At 36.4% G+C, this 16244-nt stretch overlaps 1 protein-coding gene across 12 annotated transcripts in view; it reads right to left on the reverse strand.

The window, feature by feature from the left end:
* The window catches only part of Csp (Cysteine string protein), a 338068-nt gene that overhangs the window by 261636 nt on the left and 60188 nt on the right, over nt 1–16244 (reverse strand). For all 12 annotated transcript variants that reach the window (XM_070082897.1, XM_070082888.1, XM_070082893.1 and 9 more), the window contains exon 2: nt 3760–3898. In XM_070082897.1, the coding sequence (XP_069938998.1) occupies nt 3760–3898 (139 nt within the window). The remainder of the gene's footprint in view (nt 1–3759; nt 3899–16244) is intronic.

Below are 16244 nucleotides of genomic sequence, written 5' to 3' on the forward strand. Positions count from 1 at the left end.
TGACCGAATTTGTTCCCATAAGAAATATTGTGAAGTAGATTAGTCCATTTCAGACCCCCAAACATACACATAGAAACGCACTTACATAAATACACTTACATAATTGGTCACATTCGGAGGTAATCGTTATGCGGGGGTCCACTGTATAATTATCAGAGTATATATAAAATATCAAATAACTTTTAAAAACACTTCATATTTTGGAGTTTCCAGACATAATGGAGAGAGATGGTGCTCACGGAGAATGTAAACAAATCAGGTGGGGCACGGTGACTATCACAAAGTCAGGTGGGGGGAGCCATATAGCGAGTTTTGGTCATAATTTGAAATGTCCATATTAGTGGAATGCCGTAAAGCAGAACGCCGTAAAGCGGGGCTCTACTGTATACTCAACAGGCACGTTACTTTATAATTTTATGCTCTTTTGTCCTATTTCTCTTGTACAAAGGAATTTTGCATGCTCTGTCAATCCTTAGGTACCTTAACTTCTTTCAGACATATGCTAAAATACATCAACCACTCCAGTGCTATATCCCTACCTTCTTTAAACATCTTTGTCATAATCCTATACATCCCTGCTGATTTACCCTCATTCATCCTACCCAATGTCTCACACACTCACTTATCAAAATATTCTCTCCATCTTCCCATTATCTCCACTTCCTATTTAACAAATCCCTTCAGTTGTTCTTGACTTGCAAGTCCATTTGTTTCCCAGGCTTCCACAATTTATTAATCTCTTAAAACTGCTTCTCAATATCAGCAAAATTTGCTGGTAAAGACTCATCCATTCTCTCATTGGCTCTTTTTTTCAACATCACACTTTTAACTTCTCTCTACCTCTCCATGTACTCTACCTTCCATATATCATACCGGCCTAGTACAAACCTCTCATATGCTAATTTTTCTCTCTTACCACGCTCTGTCTCTTCATTCCACGAATTATTCCTTTTTTTTTTTTTCAACCGCACCCACCTTCTAATACCCACAAACTTTTGCTGTGCACTCTTGCACTGCATGCCTAAATCTACCCATACCTCCAAATTCCTCCTTAATTCCTGCACTTTCTCTATCCCACCTTTCTCCCAACAGTTGATGGGTAGATGGAAAGATACAAGCAACTATTTAGCTACTAATACAGTCTAACAAACTGTTAACAAAAATAAAAATCCAAATGTTACCCAGGACAATGCTGAATATTATATTCTGGTAAAAAAAAAATGCAATAAACAAATTAATAAAAATAACCCACACTTTGGAGAGGAAACTTTAAAGAAGTCACAATACAATACTGAAGCTGGAATAATTCATCAAGAACCCACACTTAGAAAAGGGCATGATAAAAGAAACTTCAGACGATGTTTCAATCTATCTTGGACCATTACCAACTTAATAAAGATCCACGAAGCACCAAAGAAGTCTAGTGGAGGTTATCTGTGAATTATATAATGTTATGGCTACTACCACCAGCAAAACTAAAATAATAAAAACAGAAAATGCAGTACACCTCAAAAGCAAGCAGTATGCCTCCAAAACCAATAAAGTAAAATTAATCACTTCTCCCATTTTCATTGCAGCAAACTGTACATCATTTGCAATTATCTATGATAATAATCATTTAGACTTGTCTGTAATAAGTATATTCATTTTATATTATTTACAATTACAGTGGACCCCCGCCTAACAATATTATTTCAATCCAGAAGTCTGTTTGGGTGCCATTATAGACCGAATTTGTTCCCTTAAGGAATATTGTGAATTAGATTAGTCCGTTTCAGACCCCCAAAAATACACCTACAAAAGCACTTACATAATTGGTCGAGTTGGGAGCTGATCGTTAGGCGGGGGTCCACTGTACTATAATAATAATCTATAATAAATAACCAACTACAGTATAATCAAGTGTGCGCGCTGACAAGTGGTCAAAATAGTGGCGTCGGACTGACCATTCACTCAAGGGGGAAGACCCGTAGGATTATAAGCCTATGGGGGATGGAAGGCATTCAAATTCAGGGAACTGGAGCACAGATCCAATTCCCTAGATCGTCTGACTGACCATTCACAGCAAGTTCAATGTGCCGACAACTATACATTAGACATTACACACCCAAGCTGCACATTGAGAGAAAAGCACACAATGACACTTCGGTCCGACTTGGGCCCCGTGGCCTGGTGGCAAATGCTCTTGCTTCACACGGTAAGGGTCCAGGTTCAATTCCTGGTAAAGGGTGGAAACATTGGGCAAGTTTCTTTTCACCAGTTATCTGTTCATCCATCGGTAAAATGGGTACCTGGGTGTAACTGACTGGTGTGGGTTGCATCCTGGGACAAAACTGACCTAATTTGCTCAAAATGCTCAGCATAACAAGCGGCTTTCTATATAGTAGTATAGCCTCTCCTCACTTAACGATGGAGTTCCATTCCAAAGACCACGTCAGTAAATGAATTTATTGCTAAGTGAGGGGCATACTATAATGGTAGTGGGTTTGTGTCAACTATCTTTGATATTGTTTTAATGCCACCTCTGTACCACTTACAACATTTCTGGTATATTTTTAAATGTTTATACATTAGTGTACTGTATACTGTGATAAACAGAATAGAGAAAATCAACTCTAATATACATTATTTAGGTATGAATACTGGTCAGGCAGCCTGTCGTAAGTCCAATTCGTCGGTAAACGAGTACATTGCTAAGTGAAGAGAGGCTGTATGTCATTGATGTCAGCTAGGTCTGTATACCTTGTACATGCACTTGTAGAAATAATTATTATATTATTATTATTATTTACAAAAAGTCACACTTAGTATGACTTCGTAAATGGTTAAAGTCAGACCAAAGCATCGTCATGGGCTTTTCTCTCTGTGCAGGTTGTTTGTGTGTTGTTTCAGTCAAGATACTATGCCTTTTCATTCTTTATAAACATTAAACATGTCTACTCAAAGCACTCTAAGATAAGGATGATTAGATAAGGTAGTGTTACTTCCTCTGTACCATGACAAAAGCATTGGAAGCATTTTCAAGTACAAGAAATAGTAGTAGAAGAAATACAGAAGAAGTAAAAGAAACAATAGTAGAGAAGTCATAGTAGAGAAGTTGTAGTAGACTTACAAGTAGAAGAAATAACAGCAGCTTGAAATAAGCCTCAAAGTGGCAGAAATATCTGATTTTTGGTGATTTTCCTGAAAAAGGGTAGGGGACCTCCCACATCCCCAGTCTGTTTAAAGGGCTTTTACTAGGTCTGCTTCAATTACTGGGATAGTCTAAAACATGACTAATCATTCTTACTTATAAGTTATTATCTGAGGAATAAGATAAACCTTCAGTTTTTTGTATAGGAGAGGCCTGTGGATGTGATTAGTGAGAAGAGGAAAGGATCCTTTAGTGGCTGAAATGCCTATGGTGTTTATTTTGAACTGTTTTAAAATTGGAATTTGTTGAATTTTGTGTAAAATTAACCAAACTACAGACATCTGTGCACTTTATAGGGTAGTTTTGAAAGTTGAATGAAAGTTTCTTGTGCTCAATAGATAGAATGGAAGTCGTACTAGTGAAATAGCTAATATTTCTTCTCCCCAGACCACCAGATTGGTGCCTGCATAATTATATATGTTTCCATTAAAATTTGCATATTTATTTCAGATAAAGATTCTTTACCATTTCAGGGGTTATGACAGTGAAAGGGGTAAAAACCTTCTCCAGTAAAATTTCTTTTGTATCTATATCATGTTTCCTACTATTTGTAGCCTGCCTCTCACCTTTTCCGCAGCTTCAGGATTATCTGGATTTTTATCCGGGTGATATTTGAGTGCCAACTTCCTGTATGTTTTCTTTATTTGTTCTGTAGTGGCATCTTTCTGAATGCCCAACGTCTCGTACAGGGAGTCGCCTGTCGTACTGAAAAAAATATTCTAGGTATTATGTAGTGCTAAAATTTATGGTGCACATTATGTACATGAAATTTAAAAAAATAAACAAGAACCTCATTATTGCTAACTACCTGTTGCTGCCTAAATCAACTCCATAGTTCCTACATGACCATAAACACCACAGAAAATATGGTACGGAACACTTATTTACAAATGCTGTACAATGACATTATTCTTAAGTTCAAACTATCCTTTTAGGAGTTGAATACACACATTTCTATTTTTGTGTTCTAGTTTTGAAGGGAGAAAGATAAAATGTAATTACTTTAGAGCATGTTCAATAAATGTGTTTCTGCCCTGGGACCTCAGTACATAACTCCAAATGTTCTGGTTTTGTTTATCTTTGTCACTGGTCAAGTTCTAAGGACTTCACATTTTTTCAAGCAATTTAACAAAATTTGAACTGCAGCACATACAAACAAATTGATCTCAAGTGTTTTTGTAGGTGTTTTTATCACAATGAAATGCTCTAAAGATTTCAAAGCATTATTGTGCCAAATCTGAAGCACACAAGATGACGACACTACATTCGACTTCAAAAGCGGTGTGGAAAAAAAAAAAGTGCTTGCAACAATGGTAAGTTAGGTTAGGCAAGGTTTGTCAGGAAATGAGTGTTTCCTGATGTGGGTCTAAGTCATCTGATGACCTGCCACTGGAGCTTTTGGTCATCTGCACCAATTCAGGAGAACTATCTGCTTCAAGTTTCGAACTAGTATATGCTGCATCCACCACTTAGCAGACATATAAGCCCTTTTTCTTCAATGGCCATTAGGTGTGATAAAGGTCAAAGTCAAAAAAACTTTTGCCTTACAGATGTCATTAGTATATTTATTACAATTCAGTCCAGCCAGGTGAATGGTCTCTGACTCTTTATCCCCATTACTTGCTCTAAATAGCCTAAGTCAGACTAACATGCCTATGTACAAGGCCAGACAGATACAGTAAACAAATTAATTACTATCAGTCCATTTTACTTTTGTACATTTTTTACATATTAACTATCATTACTTGCTAAAAACTTGTTTTAATACCACATTTACTATCAGTCCATTCTACTTTATACATTTAAACACTGTATTCTCTTAGTATAGTTCCTTACTTTTGAATACAGTGCAACCTCGGCTTACGAATTTAATCCGTTCCGTGAACTTGTTCGTATCCTGATTTGTTCGTATGCTGGGTCAATTTTCCCCATTTAAATTAACTGAAATGCAATTAATTTGTTCCAACTGAATTCCTGCTCTCAGGAGGCACGACAAAATAACCCTATTATCAACTCTACGGCTTATTTATCTGTCACAATTCATCAAATATGACATAATAAACAATATAAATAACATAGTAACCTGACATACACTCTAGAATTAACCCTTTCAGGGTCCGTCCCGTAGATCTACGGCTTTGCGTTCAGTGTCCAAACCATAGATCTACGTCATGAGCTCAGCTCACTCTGATAAACTGTGAGTGGTACACTTGGGCCTAGATATGAGAGAATACATCTATGTGGTATGTGTGCACCACATAAAACAAATCCTGCAGCACACTGTGTATAATGAGAGAAAAAAAACTGAAACCAAGATTTTCGATTAAAACAGCAACTTTGCAGTGTTTTTTGTATGTTTTTATAGTTGTATCTGCAATTTCTTGGTCTCATTTGATAGAATGGAAGACATATTACAGAAACAGAGATGATTTTGATTGGTTTTAGCACCGGAAATGGCTTGAAACTGAGCTCAAAGTAGCGGAAATGTTAAATTTTTGTCGATGTTCAAGAGTAAACAAACGACCTCACACGTCTAATACATGCCAGCTGGTGGATCTAATACACATTCACAAATGTGGTGATGATATTTATACAATTATTACAATATTGCATAACAGTAAATCTTCTATTTTTTGGTGTGAATAAAAATTCATTATGTAAATAAAAAATAAAAATGGGATTTATTTGTAAAGCCTCAAAACGTAACTAATGAACCGAGGAAATGTTAGTTTAGTGCCAGGAATGCCTACATTGTTTATTCTGGATGCTATTTTGAAATTGGAATATTTTGAACTTTGTGTTAAATTGGCCAAATTACCAATTTCCGATCACTTTATTTTGTAGTTGAAACAGTCGACTTGGCGATTTCTTGTGCTCAATCGATAGAATAGAAGTAATACTAGTGAAATAGCTAAGAATTTGGTCGACTGGAATGATGTAATTGGCCTAAAATGGAAGTCAAAGTCGGCAAAATCGCCAATTCGTAAATATCGCTGACACATCAAAATTCGCGAGAGCATAATTTCGTCAATTTTCCATCATATTTCGTACTTTTTGTTTTATTACCTTCACAAAAAGATTCTCTACCACTTCATAAGAAAAAATAATTTTTTTTTTGGAAAATTCTTGGACACTGGTGCGTGACTTCAGATTTTGGCCTTGGACCCTGAAAGGGTTAATAAAATATGTCATTACGTGGACAGCGGAGGGAGGAGGATTGTGGCCATCAGAGGTGTTATTATATGAGAAAACAGAGTTTGAGAGGCTAAATTAGATCTGGTGTAAATACGACATTTACATACCTTGAAGAAATACAGAGCAGCATATCCTGTCAGGAGTTCACACTTTTCTTAAGAACTGCTATGTGCAATTTTAATGTTTATCTCGCTACACTACGCATCTCCTGTGAGCTGTTTCTCCATCAACCATGGCCACAGCAGCTTTTCCATCTTTTCATTAACAGAGATCCACTTCTTAGAAGTTACTGTAACACCCTTTGCTGGTGCCATAGCCTTTAGAGACTCCTCCTGCTTTAGTATTGTACATATAGTAGAGGGGCTACGCTTGTACTCACTCGCCAAGTCGTCAACCCTCGTACCTAGTCTGTGCTTATCAACGATTTCTTGCTTTAATTCCATGCAAATCATCCTTTTTTTCTTCTCGGCACTGTCCTTTGCACTTGCTTTCTTAGGACCCGTGATTAGAAGAAAGAAATCTGACGAATTAACTGCACGAAACGTAAGGAAATCACGAGAATTCCTTGCACCACGAGGGTAGCTCTGGAAGCATATGTGCACCGATGAGCATTGTGGTAGTGTTGTCAAACTAAATTATATGCAGTACGTACATAGTATTATTATAATTATTATCGTACTATTACATATTATATTATTATAATGTTGTTATAATATACATAATTATTATGTATTATCATTATTAGTATGTACATATTATAATAATAATTATTATAACAATAATACAATATAATAGCAATAATAATAATAACAACATCAATAGGGAAAAACTTAAAAATGCTGCCAGTAGTTGGCGCCACCATCAGCAAAACATTGGTTACCACAATTAGTACACTTTTCACCTGTCTAGACTTAAGTAGTCTATTAGTATTAGGTTAAGTCTTCCCAAAATGCCTTGGCTTGATAGTAGCTTTCTTTGCTCCAATCATATTATGATATGTAAACACACGGTAACCTTTACAAAGAAAAAATATTTTATTTATTTTATTTATTTATTTAAGGAACCTCTTTTGAGGGGTAAGTTTGCATCCTGAAATTTCCTTCATACCCAGAAGCAAAAAATCGACCAAACAACGGTTTGTATCCTGAAAAATTTGCATGGTGAAGCGTTCATAAGCCGAGGTGCCACTGTACTTTGTACTGCCTTTATAAGCTCTAATATTACTACCAGTGCAATATTAAATCCTAATAGTTGTTAATAAAAATCTATTACATAATTGTAATAAAATTATTTTTTTTATTTTTTAATTAATATTACTTAAATTTTGTTCAACACCATATTTACCATCAGTCCATTTTACTTTAGTACAATTGATCACTATATTCTCTCTTTATATTTCTATTTTTATTTTTAATTTACCATTATTTGCTTACTATTATAAACTATTATTATAGAACTGATAACCAGTGCAATATTATCCTGTCAACTTGTGCCATAATAAGAGTTAGCATAATCCCTGTATTTTTTAATTACTTACTTTAATCTATTATAAACTATTATTTTCATTTTCTCTTATTTTTTTTTATAACTACCATTACCTGCAGACTTAATTCAAATATCATTTCCATATTAAGCAATTTTATTGTGTTCACCAAACTTCTTTTCTAAATCTACAACTTTTGTCAAACTCTAAAACTATAATTATTCAATATTAACCCTTAAACTGTCCAAACAAATTTACGTTCACATGTATAGTGCTCCAAGAGTAGATCTACGTTTTTTTACATATTTTCAAATACTATAACCAAAAAAAAAAGTAGATCAAAGTTTTTTTTACACGTTTTCAAATGTACAAAAAAAAAAAATCTACGTTTTTTACATACTTTCAAATATGGAAAAAACGTAGATCTACGTTTGGACAGTTTAAGGGTTAAATCATCAAATCTGTACCATATTGAGAGTAAACTGTATCTCTGTATTTTTTTAAAACTACTTGTAACAAACCATTAGCTAGTAAGATGAATTAGTTTAGCATCATAATTATTAACTTTAACATAATACTTTATTCAAAAGTCTGGTTGTAGAGTCACTCAATCTTATGATTACAAGGATTGATCCTGCTATCAACCTTTTATTAAATGACATACACGAATCCAACAGCAAGTGTAATTATTTTACTGAAGACCAAGTAAAGACATTACTCAGAGCCAACAATAACATAACTATCTTTAATTACAATGTCAGATCTTCGAGGACACATTACGATGACCTCACAGCATTACTCAATTCCCTGCATACCAGTATATCAATCATCACACTCACAGAAACATGGCTAAAGCCTGGTACTACAGATGTCTCTGCCATTCCTGGTTACACAGCCATACACAACTGTAGGACAGAACAGCAAGGGGCTGGAACAGCTATATACTACTCAGATCAGCTTGAATGTATCAATAATTATTGCACAAGGGATAAACATGGAGAATATATTATAGCTAAATTTAAATCAGAAGACCTGAAAAAAAACTTCACAGTGATAAACATCCACAGAGTACCATGGTCAAACATTTACCATTTTAGTGAAAAATTAGGAAACATGATAACTGATGCACATAGGAACAAAGACAACTTGCTGCTCACAGGAGATTTCAACATAAATCTACTACATGACCAGGACCCACAAGTAACCAAATTCACAAACACTATGAGCAACTGCTTGTTGCTACCAACAATAACAAAACCTACAAGAATCTCTGAGACTAGTATCTCCTTATTAGACCACACCTGGACTAACACCATATCCCCTTTAAAATCAGGCATAATCACAGACAACACCACAGACCACTACCCTACCTTTCTCATAACCAACGTAGGTAAATTGCCCCAAGACACTACTAAAGTTGCCTTCAGACTGCATAAAGAGACGGCTGTTAATAACTTTATAACAGCTATGAATAACGTCGACTGGCATAATGAGCGTGAAACACATACAGATACGAATGAATGTATTAATAATTTTCTGAAAAATAAAAAAAAAAAAAAAAAAAAAAAACACTACCTTTATAACAAGCATTGCCCTAAAAAACTAAACAGATCACAGCTAAGAGACTGAACAGCCCCTGGCTAACACCCAGCATCCTTAACCCTTTCTGGGTCCCAGGGCCCTCTCCAAGACTTTGTTCTCAGGGTCCACAAATTTAAAAAAAAAAAATTATTTTTTCTTATGAAAAGAGAGAATCTTATCCCGATCATAATGACACCAAAAGTATGAAATTTCATTATTATTGAGTATTATTATTATCATTACTCCTATATTTTTTTTAACTCTCTTGTGTGTGTAGTCATTAATAGTAAGTGCAGTACAATCCAAAGTTAAGTACTACAGTTTTGAAACCCCCCTTTTTTGTTTACTGTCTAGCATTAGTGCAAAAACTGTTAGGTGCTATTGATATACTTAGTCTTAATACCCTTTCAGGGTCCCCAGGCCCTCTCCGGGACTTGTTCTCAGGGTCCCCAAATTAAAAAAAAAATATTTTTTTCTTATGAAAAGATTAGAGAATCTTTTCCCAATCATAATGACAACAAAAGTATGAAATTTGATGGAAAACTTACGGAATTATGCTCTCGCAAAGTTAGTGGTCTCGACGATGTTTATACATTGGCGATTTTGCCCACTTCGAGCCCTATTTTTGGCAATTCCAGTGTACTAGTCGACAAAAATCATAACTATTTCACTAGAAATCCATTTCTTCTATCAAATGAGTACAAGAAACCACCCATTTACCAATTTCAACTATGCAATAAAGTGGTCAGAATTTAGCAATTTTGCCAATTCACAAAATTTCAAAAGATGCCAATTTCCGAATAGGGTCCAGAATAAACAAGAAAGACATTCCTGGCACTAAAATAACAAGTTCTCTGTTCGTTAGTCACATCCCCACGCCCCTCTTATATTTCTTTGGCTTTCCACTTTGAATTTTTATTCTTACAAAAAATAGAAGATTTACTTTTATGCAGACTACTGCATTAGTGTAGAAATGGTATAAATAATATCAGCGCACTCGTGAAAGAATATTAGACTCACCAGTTGACGTGTATTGAACGCTTGACATGATCTGTTTACTTTTGAACTTTGGTAAAAATCAAACATTTCTGCTACTTTGAGCTCAATTTCAAGGTAATTTTCATTGTAAAACCAGTCAAAATCATCTCAATTTCTGTAATATGTCTTCCATTCTATAAAATGAGACCAGGAAAACTAGAATACAACAATAAATACCATACGAAAATACAGTGCAAAGTCGCTGTTTTAATCCAAAAACACGGTTAAAGTACTGCACTGCACTGTAGGATTTTTTTTTATACTGCACACACTGACCACATAGACCCATTCTTTCATATGTAGACCTACCAGCTTTCTCTCACTAGATTTGAGGGTGCTAGAATTTAGGCATACTAGTACGTCAAAAACCCTGGAGCATAAGCCGTACCAGTACGGCCGAAACCCTGAAAGGGTTAAATCCATTAACACAAAGTACCTATATGAAAAACAGTACAGAATGGGTCAAATAACTAGAGATCATTCAAAACGTTACTCGTCAATCTTTACCAGCCTGATAAGAAGGTCAAAAAAAATGTATTATGAAAAGAGATTACTTAACATAAAAGGTGATATGAAAAAGACCTGGAAAGCCCTATCTGAAATTCTAGGAACTAATAAGATCCAAAAACAAAACAACCAAATTAACAAAATTTGACAAACCCCTACTCCCATCAACTGAAACAGCAAACAGACTCAATGTTTTCTTCTCCATCATGGGAAAGAATCTAGTGAGCAAAATCCCAAGCTCAAACACCTGTTCATCAGACTACCTCATGGGCACCTACCCAAATACACTATTCCTAGCCCCAACAAACCAAACAGAAGTCTCGCTGATCATCAACACCCTTGAAAACAAGGCAGGAGACATAAATAACTTACCACCTTTTATGTACAAAAAAGCTTCACAAGTACTGTCACCAATTATTGCAACACTCTTTAACAAATCCATCGAATCCTCCACCTTCCTAGCAATTCTCAAAATAGCAAGGGTCACCCTGATCCATAAAGGTGATGATCAAGCAGACTTGAATAACTATCGACCAATATCTAACTTACCATTGCTCTCTAAAATCTTTGAAAAATTAATTCATGGACAGATCTACTCCTACGTCATCTCACACAACATACTAAACACCTGTCATTTTGGATTCAGGGCTAATAAAAGCAAAAATGATGCTATTATACACATGCTAGAACTAATATTCATTGCTCTCGAGAAGAAAGAAGTCCCGCTGGGAATCTTCATTGATTTATGTAAAGCTTTTGATACAGTTGACCATGATTTGCTGCACATTAAATTAACACACTATGGTATAAGAAGGCACTCCCTCAACTACCTCATCATACCATAGTAACAGAAGCCAATATGTGTACACAAATGGAGCAAACTCTTCCACTCAACCATTCACAGTTGGTGTCCCACAAGGAAGTGTCCTTGGCCCACTCCTCTTTCTCATTTACATCAATGTCCTACCGAATGCATCACAACTACTCAAACTCATATTATTTGCAGATGACACATATGTCTTCTCTCACCCAAACCCAGTCATACTGGCCAACACTGTTAATGCCGAATTGAAGAAAACATCTACCTGGATGATGACTAATAACTTTACCCTCAATACTGACAAAACCTATTTCATTCAGTTTGGAAGCAGCTACAAATGTTCCACTTAACAAAACACTAAACGGATCACCCATCACAAGACTCAGAAGGAAAATTCCTAGGAATCCACCTTGACAGTAGCCTCAAATTCCAGACACATATACAACAAATTTCCAAGAAAATCTAAGACAGTAGGCATACTATCAAAGATACAGTATTGTTCCACAATCAGCTCTCCTTGCACTGCATCATTCGCTCATCTACCCTTATCTCACATATGGAATTTGTGCATGGGGATCAACAACATTAACCCGTAAACGGTCCAAGCAGATCTACGTTCACATGTGTAGTGCTACGAAAGTAGATCTAAGTTTTTTACACATTTTCAAACGTAGAAAAACAAAAAGATCTACTTTTTTTTACATATTTTCAAATGTTGAAAAAACGTATATATACGTTTGGACCGTTTACGGGTTAAATCACCTAAGACCACTAATAACCCAGCAAAAGGCTGCAATCAGCATGATAAATTCCCACTCCCAACAGCATATGCCACCAATATTCAAAAGTCTAAAACTACTCACCATAAGGAATATCCATACTTATTCATGTGCCTACTACATACATAGAACACTATGCTCAAACACAAACCCTCCACTCAAGCTTCTCACCAACCTTAACAGGACACATGACCAAAACACGAGACACAGATCTCTTTTTCATGTACCCCATGTCCATATCACACTGAAAAAACGATGCACATAAAAGGGCCCAAAATTTGGAAATTCTTTTTTTTTTTTATTATCACACTGGCCGATTCCCACCAAGGCAGGGTGGCCCGAAAAAGAAAAACTTTCACCATCATTCACTCCATCACTGTCTTGCCAGAAGGGTGCTTTACACTACAGTTTTTAAACTGCAACATTAACACCCCTCCTTCAGAGTGCAGGCACTGTACTTCCCATCTCCAGGACTCAAGTCCGGCCTGCCGGTTTCCCTGAACCCCTTCATAAATGTTACTTTGCTCACACTCCAACAGCACGTCAAGTATCAAAAACCATTTGTCTCCATTCACTCCTATCAAACACGCTCACGCATGCCTGCTGGAAGTCCAAGCCCCTCGCACACAAAACCTCCTTTACCCCCTCTCTCCAACCTTTCCTAGACCGACCCCTACCCCGCCTTCCTTCCACTACAGACTGATACACTCTTGAAGTCATTCTGTTTCGCTCCATTCTCTCTACATGTCCGAACCACCTCAACAACCCTTCCTCAGCCCTCTGGACAACAGTTTTGGTAATCCCGCACTTCCTCCTAACTTCCAAACTACGAATTCTCTGCATTATATTCACACCACACACTGCCCTCAGACATGACATCTCCACTGCCTCCAGCCTTCTCCTCGCTGCAACATTCATCACCCATGCTTCACACCCATATAAGAGCGTTGGTAAAACTATACTCTCATACAATCCCCTCTTTGCCTCCAAGGACAAAGTTCTTTGTCTCCACAGACTCCTAAGTGCACCACTCACTCTTTGCCCCTCATCAATTCTATGATTCACCTCATCTTTCATAGACCCATCCGCTGACACATCCACTCCCAAATATCTGAATACATTCACCTCCTCCATACTCTCTCCCTCCAATCTGATATTCAATCTTTCATCACCTAATCTTTTTGTTATCCTCATAACCTTACTCTTTCCTGTATTCACCTTTAATTTTCTTCTTTTGCACACCCTACCAAATTAATCCACCAATCTCTGCAACTTCTCTTCAGAATCTCCCAAGAGCACAGTGTCATCAGCAAAGAGCAGCTGTGACAACTCCCACTTTGTGTGTGATTCTTTATCTTTTAACTCCACGCCTCTTGCCAAGACCCTCGCATTTACTTCTCTTACAACCCCATCTATAAATATATTAAACAACCACAGTGACATCACACATCCTTGTCTAAGGCCTACTTTTACTGGGAAATAATTTCCCTCTTTCCTACATACTCTAACTTGAGCCTCACTATCCTCGTAAAAACTCTTCACTGCTTTCAGTAACCTACCTCCTACACCATACACTTGCAACATCTGCCACATTGCCCCCCTATCCACCCTGTCATATGCCTTTTTCCAAATCCATAAATGCCACAAAGACCTCTTTAGCCTTATCTAAATACTGTTCACTTATATGTTTCACTGTAAACACCTGGTCCACACACCCCTTACCTTTCCTAAAGCCTCCTTGTTCATCTGCTATCCTATTCTCCATCTTACTCTTAATTCTTTCAATAATAACTACCATACACTTTACCAGGTATACTCAGCAGACTTATCCCCCTATAATTTTTGCACTCTCTTTTATCCCCTTTGCCTTTATACAAAAGAACTATGCATGCTCTCTGCCAATCCCTAGGTACCTTACCCTCTTCCATACATTTATTAAATAATTGCACCAACCACTCCAAAACTATATCCCCACCTGCTTTTAACATTTCTATCTTTATCCCATCAATCCCGGCTGCCTTACCCCCTTTCATTTTACCTACTGCCTCACGAACTTCCCCCACACTCACAACTGGCTCTTCCTCACTCCTACAAGATGTTATTCCTCCTTGCCCTATACACGAAATCACAGCTTCCCTATCTTCATCAACATTTAACAATTCCTCAAAATATTCCCTCCATCTTCCCAATACCTCTAACTCTCCATTTAATAACTCTCCTCTCCTATTTTTAACTGACAAATCCATTTGTTCTCAAGGCTTTCTTAACTTGTTAATCTCACTCCAAAACTTTTTCTTATTTTCAACAAAATTTGTTGATAACATCTCACCCACTCTCTCATTTGCTCTCTTTTTACATTGCTTCGCCACTCTCTTAACCTCTCTCTTTTTCTCCATAAACTCTTCCCTCCTTGCATCACTTCTACTTTGTAAAAACTTCTCATATGCTAACTTTTTCTCCCTTACTACTCTCTTTACATCATCATTCCACCAATCGCTCCTCTTCCCTCCCGCACCCACTTTCCTGTAACCACAAACTTCTGCTGAACACACTAACACTACATTTTTAAACCTACCCCATACCTCTTCGACCCCATTGCCTATGCTCTCAATAGCCCATCTATCCTCCAATAGCTGTTTATATCTTACCCTAACTGCCTCCTCTTTTAGTTTATAAACCTTCACCTCTCTCTTCCCTGATGCTTCTATTCTCCTTGTATCCCATCTACCTTTTACTCTCAGTGTAGCTACAACTAGAAAGTGATCCGATATATCTGTGGACCCTCTATAAACATTTGGAATTCATTACCAGTAAATACTAAAGTAACCCAGTCTGAACATCAATTTAAGACTTCTCAAAAACCACCTACTCACCCTCAACTAAATACTCAATACATGTATTTAACTTTACCAAAAAATCTCCCAATTACCTAAATCTTAAAACCTCAAAACTAGATGCCCAAAGTTCATACATTGATTAATACTTACTACATAGTAGTACAAATACCTACCCAAAACAATACTGCCTTACATCCAATTGTAGCAGTCTCATACTGTAAACTTTCAACAACTCACAATGTTATATTCCCGGTAAAGGGTTAATTAATATTTATTTTTGAAGCTACTGTAATCTGAGTAAAATTACTGTCTACTATAAATAAAAACACATGTACAACTTAAACCAACTATGACAAATTTCTTTAGTATTAAGTAGTCTGTAAGCCATTAACCCTTTGACTTTTGCAAGCCCATTTCCAAAACTGTCATTCTATGTCACAAAATTTTTTGAAAAAAAAAAAAAAAAAAAAAAATGTTTTCTTATGAAACGATAGAGAATCTTTTCCCGATGCTAATGACACCAAAAGTATGAAACTTGATTGAAAACTTACGGAATTACACTCCCACGAAGTTTGCGATCACGGCGATATATGTACATGTATACACATCGGCGATTTTGCCGACTGAGCCCTATTTTCAGCCAATTCCATTGTTCCAATCAACCAAACTCATAGCTATTTCTTTAGAACTCCATTTTTTCTATCAACTGAGTACAAGAAACTGCCCATTTTCCAATTTCAACTACCCAATAAAGTGGTCAGAAATTGGCAATTTTGCCAATTTCATGCAAATTAAAAAAGGTGCCAATTTC

The sequence above is a fragment of the Cherax quadricarinatus genome, chromosome 8, assembly GCF_038502225.1.
Source record: "Cherax quadricarinatus isolate ZL_2023a chromosome 8, ASM3850222v1, whole genome shotgun sequence".
In the NCBI taxonomy this organism is placed as follows: domain Eukaryota; kingdom Metazoa; phylum Arthropoda; class Malacostraca; order Decapoda; family Parastacidae; genus Cherax; species Cherax quadricarinatus.